Source organism: Momordica charantia (genome assembly GCF_013281855.1).
Source record: "Momordica charantia cultivar OHB3-1 chromosome 8 unlocalized genomic scaffold, Mcharantia_2.0 BLBB01000008.1, whole genome shotgun sequence".
Taxonomy (NCBI): domain Eukaryota; kingdom Viridiplantae; phylum Streptophyta; class Magnoliopsida; order Cucurbitales; family Cucurbitaceae; genus Momordica; species Momordica charantia.
The window spans coordinates 13,920,620-13,929,267 of NW_028275166.1; the positions used below are offsets into that span (position 1 = coordinate 13,920,620).

At 33.6% G+C, this 8,648-nt stretch overlaps 1 protein-coding gene across 2 annotated transcripts; it reads right to left on the bottom strand.

Annotated features, from left to right (window-relative positions):
- Positions 1-3,063: 3,063 nt before the first annotated feature.
- On the bottom strand, positions 3,064-8,152 carry LOC111005168 (uncharacterized). Of its 2 annotated transcripts, none has more exons than XM_088127986.1 (5): positions 7,966-8,152; positions 6,448-7,499; positions 4,686-5,102; positions 4,363-4,595; positions 3,064-3,514 (listed from the first exon to the last, which is right to left on the bottom strand). In XM_088127986.1, exons 1-5 carry the CDS (start codon positions 7,977-7,979, stop codon positions 3,257-3,259), a joined length of 1,974 nt encoding a protein of 657 aa, XP_087984112.1. In that variant the 5' UTR covers positions 7,980-8,152; the 3' UTR covers positions 3,064-3,256. The 2 variants fall into 2 exon arrangements, with proteins under 2 accessions (XP_087984112.1, XP_087984111.1); XM_088127985.1 differs by having other exon boundaries at positions 7,593-8,152.
- Positions 8,153-8,648: the final 496 nt, after the last annotated feature.

An 8,648-nucleotide genomic window follows, 5' to 3' on the forward strand; every position in this document is an offset into this window, starting at 1 on the left:
TAGCTCAGCGGTAATTAGCACTTGTCTTTGATCAAGAGATCATGAGTTTGAATCTCTCTATCTTTGATTCGTTGTACTTAAAAAAAAAATTGTATGTATACTTATTATTGTAATATACCATAATGTTTTGTTTGTCATGTTGCTTCATATGTTTCGTTATTAGTTGATGTTGCGTGATTTTGAATGATTAGCTTATCAAACACTTGTTAGCTTAATTGGATATGTCACACATTAATTGTACAAAGTGAATATGGATTCAACATTTGTTAGTCACGAATTGAACACTTATTAAGCATAAGAAATAGACATAAATAGTAATAAATGATAAATTTTTAGTTTCTAAAGTAACTCCCCCATTTTAACTTGTTTAAAAACTTAAACCTAACATTTTCAGAATTAAGTTAAGACTACAATTTTTTAAATGTTTAAATTAAGAATAAATTTGAAAGTATGAATTATGTTAAGTATCTGAACGCTCTGCACTCTGTTTCCTTGCAATAATTGAAGGAATTGCACGAGATTTTGCATTTAGAGCTTGCGTTTTTGCTTGATCAGACGCATTGCTTTCACTATGCTCTGTTTTAGCTGAAAAGCAGAGATTTCTCCAAGTATTTTGTATGAAAATGCGGTGTTATGCACAACTTTTACTCTAAATAGGTTCATTATAAACCTTTACTTATGAAACTAAGCTCAAATCAACATGAATTAACTCTATTTTACCATTGAAATATCGAGGTTTATCAATAGGTTAGATTAATTTTGAACTCTCTGTGTCCCAGAGGAGGGCAGAGTGGCGAGGACTTTGAGCCTTGTAGTAGTATCATCTACAATGAGGTCTTGGGTTAAGCCGATTCTTCTTCCAAATACAGAGCTAAAAAAATAAAATATAAGGAAAATTAAATACACCAAAAACGAAATAAAAAATCAACATTTGTTTGTTTGAGGGGTGATAGCAAAAAAAAAAAAAAAAAAAAAGCTATTAAAATAATAATAAAAAAAAAGCTACACGTCAAATCAAAATTTGAAATTAGTTTGGTTGATGTATGCAAAGCAAAATGAAAATTTGTTACATTTACCCTTGGTTTGGAACTAGATTTGCAAGGATTTGAAAATAAAAAATGATTTTGAAATCATTTCTTGGGTTTGTTTGGAAAGAAAAAAAAAATTAAAATCACAATAGATTTGAAATCATGTTTTAAGTCCCAAATTTTCCACTTAAAATAGTTCGGATTTGTGGATTTGAAATTAAAAAAAATATATCTAATTCCAAAGTTACCCATTCAGATAATTCTCAAACATGGCTTCATAAGCAAATAATCGTTCAAGTAAACTACCTTTTTCTCCTCGTCTCTTCTACAAACATTTTCTAATTATCGTTGAAGCAAAATACATTTTTTTATACATTTAAAATTTCTCTTCAATTTTTTTTCTTTAAATCATTTTTGTAATGTTCCCTTCTGTTGGGTGTTGTTTATTAAACTTCTTGCAGGTCAACTAATCCTTAATCTACATCTTCCAATATCCGAAATTTGCCCCATCAAACTTCACAATTCCTTCGAAACCTGACTTTCTCTACCAATTCCATAACCCTCTGAACCAAAGCTCTGATACCAATTGATGCGGAAAAATATAGATTAATCGACCCTCCTGTAAGTTCTTCAAACATGAACTATTTAATTTTCCTCTTCCACATGCTAAAAACAGATAAGTAAGTAACAATAACAAATGAATAAGAGATAGGGATAGAAAAAGCTTAACACTACAGGAATTATACTGGTTTGCCCAAATCTTGGGACTATGTCCATTCTTCTGCAAAAGGCAGGTTCTACTATATAGTTGAGAATATTACAATGGAGATCTCACTCAAGATATTCAATGACTATCTTGCTTCTAAGTACCCTAACAATGGTTACCTAGGATTGCACAATTGAAAATATCCTCACTAAACCCATGGAATACAGACTCCTTTTCACACGCTGCCTACAACCACTCAAGTCTCTTTTATTTAAATTCTGTACAAATGAAACATTAACAAAATGGTTATATTTATAAGAGGTCAAATACGTAGGAATTGGTAATAGTGTTTAAAATCATTTTCCTCGTAGAACACGGGTCATATGTTTTGGCTCCATTATCCTCACATATGTATAATATTATTTATCTAAAGAAGTTATCCATAAAAAATGATGTTTTACATTTTCCTATTTGTTTTCTTACTCGAACAATATGTTGAGTTAATTTAAAGGACAACTTTGTGTTACTAATTGTTATGGGTGGAACTAAGCCATACAAATCAAGATTAGGAATGCAGATCAATGACTCGAGCCTTAAAAAACTACACCCTCTTAACTGTACTGGTCAAGGACCAAAAGACACGACCAACCAGCCCACTGACTGGTCTAGTTAGCAATGAGCCGACACCATACAAATCAAAATTAGGAATGCAGATCAATGACTCGAGCCCTCAAAAACTACACCCTTTGAACTATATACTGGTCAAGGACCAAAGGACACAACCAACCTGCCCACTGTCTGGTCTAGTTAGCAATAAGCTAACCCGTTGGCTAGTCTGGTTGACCATGGGTCGACCGACCCATGGGCTAATTTAGTCATCCATGGGCCACCCCAACCCAAGGTCGACTAACCCATGGGTCAACCAGGTCATGGGACAACCTGGTTGGCCTTGGGTCATGACCCACTTTATGCCAACCAGACCAACATCAGACTAAGGATGCCCTTAAGTTGGATAATTCTCACAATCATCAATTAATCAAGTAGTCAAATTCAAAATCTCAAGATCTAAGGAGGTGAAAAATAGATAATATCTCGATGACCTTAGGTTAGCCAAGGTACGCTACAAAAGTATCCTAATTCTTGCCATCACACTTGACATCAACTTAATTCTAATTTAAGCATCAAAGTATGTGCGATTTTAGCACTACACTCGTGTGTAATCTTTATGTTTTACCTCTTTCATCGAAGTCACTCCCAGTCAAACTTACATACCCATCAATACTAATGATTAAAAAATAAAAATAGCAAAGGAAAGAAAATCATAATCCCTTTTGCAACAAATGGTTATTTCCCAATCAAACTCTTTCTCATTTAACTTCCCCAACATCATTTTCTATGGCCCCTATCTAACATCTGCTAATTTTCCGGAAAATTCTCAGCAAAAGCAGAGGAAAAAAAAAAAAAAAAAACTACCTCTGAAAATTTGAATATACAGTGAAAATATTAATTAACTAACATGCATCTAACAGGGAAAAAGAAAGAAAGAAGGTTCTACACGTATTTTTCTTCTGTTCAAGAAATTAATTCTGCTCAGTTTATTCCTACACCAAACCAGTTGATCTGTTGTTATTCTTGACATTCTGAGAACTCTTCCAACCAACTTCATGTCCACTTCACAGAAGAAACACAGATCACCTTCTGTCTCTTCTTCTTCGTTCCTCTGCAACCTTTTCAGTATGCAATGTCCACTCCTCACTATTTCCTTTAGCTTCCTCTCTTTCTGCAATACAAAACCCCAAACCAATCAGTGTCCGTTTGCTTTTGCTTTCGCTTTCTATTTGTTGTTCTCCGTTTCTTCTTTTTCAAATTTGTTTCTCGTTATCATGAAACAAGAAATGGGAAATATAGAGCTCGTTTAGTAATGTTCCCATTTTTTGTTTCTCGTTTTCAATTTTCTTTAAGAAATTTAAGCATTTTACAACTAACTACGTTTCTTGTTTTTATAACATTCTCGAAATTATATAGAAATTTTGGAAACAACCAAAATAATTTTCTTCTTTCTTATTCCCATTTTCAATTTGTTCCAAAACATAAATGAAAAAAATTGTTGTATCATACTTGAATTATTGGATGTTGGAGTCTTGCAATTCATTTTTCCTCGTTAAAAATGAAGAAACATAAACAAAAAACAGAAACATTACCAAATGAACCCATAGTTGATGAAATATATGTTTTTCTTGTTTTAGTTATGTTTGATAACTAAAAAAGAAAAACATAAATATGTTTGGTAACTATTTTTTTTTTTCTTGTTCTCTAAAGTTTTAAATTAACAACAGTAAAAGTTTTTATATGAAAATTTAAATTTTAAATTAAATGTTCAAAATTTTTGTCATATTCATTCTTTTTAAAATTTATTATACATTTTATAGGTAAAAAATAATAAAATAATATTCTTATCTATATTTTAAAACTATATTTTGTTGTTTTTAAAATTTCTACAAACTTTTGAAATAGTAACAATTACTAAATGCTTATGTTTCTCAAAAATTAGAAATAAGAAAAAAGAACATTATCACCTTTTCTGTTCAAGTTTCGAATGTACTAGTCTAAAGTAAAACGAAGACGAACCTTATGAAGATCTGCTTGGATCTCCATTAGAAGTTGTTCATCAACGGGGTCTTGGAGTTCGACTTGGAATTTCTTCGAACGCTTTAGGGTTGCTTGATCTTTATCGGATCGAATGAATTGCCAAATGATTCTTATTGATTCTTGCAAAATCTCTACAAGCATATCACTAGTGATTGCTTCATTTTCATGATCTATCACTCTTCTTGCTTTCCTTCTATCCCTCATTTTATCCTCTACAAAAAAGAACCAATATGAACATCTAGTGATCAATCCATATATATACATATATGAATGGAAGTTGAAAAAGGTTTTAGCATAGTTACCTCTAATGACTGGAACTTGAAGAAGATGACGGGCGACACATCGATGCTTGACGTAATTCTCGACTCTCGGGCCTTCGAAAGCTTCATTCTCTAGAAATCTTTGCAAGAGGACTTGGAACTGTTGAAACTCACCAGCAACTTCATTGTAATGGTGAAGGCCATGAGGCTCAGACTCCCACAAATCCAAAGCCTTCTCATATTGCCATTGTATGAACTCCCAAGAAAGACACATTTGCCCCACATACACCATCTCCAAATCACAATGAACCTCTCTTATGAAGTTCTTCATTGGGTCCACTTGAGATTTCTTTTGTCTGTATAGCCTTAGGTTTTGTGAGAGAAGAGATGTGATTGATGGGGATGAAGATTTGCTATTGCTACAAAAAGATTTTAGTGGGTCCTTTGACTGTAATACCCCTGTTATTTTTCAAACAAATATTATAAAAAAAAACAAACACAATTAAATATTATACGAAAGTAAAACCAATATTATAAAAAAAAACAAACACAATTAAATGCTCATTGGAAGAAAAGAGAAAAAAACAAACAAACAAAGTGAGCATCTATGCATTACCCATAACCCAAAAAGGTGAGGCCACTTAAAGCCCACAAGAAAGTTGCTTTGTTTCTTCCTCAACTTTGTTTTCTATGTCACAAGAGTTAGGTTTATTTTATACACACCTACATTAAACAATGAGCATTTAAAAACAAATTAAAATAGCATGGTGGTAGAAAAATAAAATTAATTTTTAAATCCTAAGACTAAAGCCAAGAAATTGCTAGTAAAATAAATATAAAATTAAAACTCTGTTAATTGCAACTTGAAAAAGACATAAATTACCCTTGACCCAAGACGGTTATAGTTGCAATTAGACCCCAAAAAATATTAAATCTTAAATCATCCCTACTCTACGGGAGTTTTGCATTAATACCCCTAAATTCTTGCAATTAAACCCAACCACCAACATATATATATATATATTATGACTACCAACATATATAGTTGCAATGCAAGGTTTAATTGGAATAATTTTCCTAACTTAGGAACGTAATAGCTCATAAAAATTGATTTAGGGGTAGTTTTGATAATTTCTTAAAATAAAATTGTTATTAAACAAACCCTACCCTACCCTAGATAGCACTAAAAAAAAAATGTTTGAAACTTTTTCCCTCTGAAGTTTCAAACCAAATAAAATAATTGGGTTTAATGGGTAATTTAATGGATATTTATTTTTTCCCTCAAATTTGATTACCTACTCTCCACTTTTGTTTATTTAAACTTTCTAATTTCAAAATATTTGTTTACCAGGACTAAAATGAAAGTTTTAGGGACAAAAATGAATCTTTTAATGAATATTTCGAGAGTACATGAATTCGAAGATCTAAATCCAATAATACTCGAACCAAAATAATATCTGAACCTAAAATAATTACAATAACAAATTCTCCCTCCCATTGCAAATAAAGTTCCAAAACAAAATGTAAATTGGAATCAATCTCTCTCTCTCTAAGAAAGTCCCAAACCCAAATGTAAAATGAGGGAAAAAAAAGGTATTCTAATGGGTAGGAAGCCAATTCTCTCTCTCTTTCTCTGCCATGTATGATAATCTCTCTCTAACTTACTCAACAAAACTGAGGTAAAACATATCAATCATCCAAACTAACCATATTAAAAAAAAAAAAAAATAATCAAAGAACCAAAATCAAAATCAAGTAATTAAAAAGAAGAAAAAAAGATAAAAAAAAAAAAAAAAAAACTCACCCATTGCATACATCTTCTGGTAATTCAAGATGTCCAATTTCCTCATCCTCTCTCTGTAGGTTCTGTAGAACTTATGGAGCTCCTCCATTAAATCTCCATGTTGAAACTTGTCATCGATCTTCCATGGCTTCAGCTCCTCCATTATCTTCGGCGACTCCGATTCCTCGAAAATGGTGGGCAGACCCCTCGCCCTCACCTTCTTCAGCTCCATCTTCAGCTGCTCTATCAGTTCCTGATGCTCCCACTCTGTTTCCAGTCCGTTCAACTCGTCGGATTCCTCCGTTCTTTCCCCTCCGCCGCCCCTCTCCGCCTCCTCGTTTATTTCCTCGTCCGGCTCGTAACCCCCCACGTGGAAATCGAACCCCGAATCGGAGTCGGAATCGGAACCCGTGAAATCCTCTTCTTCTTCTTCTTCTTCTTCTTCGACTCTCTGTTCTACTTTCCTCTGCTTCTCTGTAATTTCATCTTCAACAGGTTTGGATTCTGAAATTTTGCCCGAAAATTCTTCTTTCCCATTTGCAGAGCACTCTGTAATTTCTTCCTCTGAAACTTTCCCGGGAAATTCTTCATTTCCGTTTGCAGAGGACTGTGTAATTTCTTCTTCTGAAACTTTCCCGGAAAATCCTTCTTCTCCTCCGTACACAGAGCTCTCTGTAATTTCTTCACCGATGGATTCAGATTCCGGAATTTTCCCGGGAAATTCTTCGACTGGGAAATCCCCAGTTCCCGGAATCTGATTACTCGAACAGGAATTCAGAACCTCCACCTTAAAGCTCGGAATCACGAAAAAACTGGTGCTCTTCTCCGGCAAGAACTCGTATCTGTTGCTCAACGAATTAAAGCCCTCGGAACCAAAATCTTCTCGATTGGTTTTGCTGAATTCTTCATACGATCGGAACTTGAAGCTGAAAACGAAGTCGTTTGATTCCTCTTCATCGGAAATCGGAGGCCTTCCACCGGCGGGCTCCTCCTCCTCCTCCTCCTCCTCCGGCAGCCGTGAATCACCGGAATTCTCCATTTCCATGTCCAATTTTTTGCCACCATCAAGAGCTCTGGAAGGAACAGAAAACCCCATGATCAAAAATCAAAGAGAAGAACAGAACAAATCACAGAAGGGAAGGAAAAGAAACCCCAATAAGAAGTACCTGAAAAAGAAGGTGAAAAGGGAGAGAAAGAGGGAGGAGAGAGAAACCCAGAGAGAGAATTGATTTAGAGGAGACCCCATAACCAGAACCACTGAAAACAACAACTGGATTGGAGAAGCCATCAAAGGGAATCCATGGAAGAGAGAAGAAGGAGAAGAATATGGTGATGGAAGGTGAAATTGGACCTAACAGAGGAGATTTTGGGAGAGAAAAAGAGGGAGGAAAACAACATTTGAGCGACTCTGTAGTGGGATTTCGAGGTCGGAGGAATTTTGGGTTGCTTTAGAGGCAGGGAATTCTGAGAATTTCGTTATGCTGATTTGGGTTTTTTTGTTTCGAAATCCGATATGGTTTGATGAGGGCTTTGTTTTACCTGCCGTTGTTCATCCCACATCGAATGTTGTAAAAGTCTGGTTTGAGAGAGACAGATTCAGACTTGAGAAGTACGGCGTAGGGTTCAAAGTTCTGACGGAAAACACATACCAGGCTTCAACTTCCTATGCTTTTTTTAATTTATTTTCATTGGGAAATTAAATTACAATTATGTTATTTCTTTAAATACTATTTCTACTTCCCATGTTTCATTTTTATATTTTTATCTTATTAACTTAAAAGTAAATGGACTAATATATATATATAATACAATAATATGTTAGGGTTTGGACTTCAATGTATGACTTTTTGTTAGAGATAATGAATTAAATTTTTAGTTATCAAAAGAATATTTAGACTCTAATTTTTTAATAATTTTTCTTTTTAGTTCAAAAGTTATGGGATAAAGTACCACATGAATTTGGTCGGGCGATAATTGACACGTGTCAAAAATAATTATGCTGTAGGTGTCTGAAGCTAAATTTAGATTAGCTACTTCTTTTTAAGGGTTAAAAATACTTTGTATCTTGAACTTTTCATCCTTTATATTTTTTAAAAATTATACATTTTTAATTCTTTAAAAAGTATAGCATAAATTTGACTTTTCTCGATGTGTTTTACCTATTGTTTTTAAGTTATAAGTTAAAAATTATGAAAGGATGATTGAACAATCAACTTTTGAGA

Bases quoted from the DNA above. Each gene is read 5' to 3' on its own strand.
- LOC111005168 (XM_088127985.1), bottom strand. From the start codon at position 7,714: ATGGCTTCTCCAATCCAGTTGTTGTTTTCAGTGGTTCTGGTTATGGGG. The intron at 5,103-6,447 runs GTGAGTTTTTTT...GAAAAATAACAG, and splicing joins CCAGAAGATGTATGCAATGG to GGGTATTACAGTCAAAGGAC. The intron at 3,515-4,362 runs GTTCGTCTTCGT...TTTGTATTGCAG, and splicing joins TCCAAGCAGATCTTCATAAG to AAAGAGAGGAAGCTAAAGGA.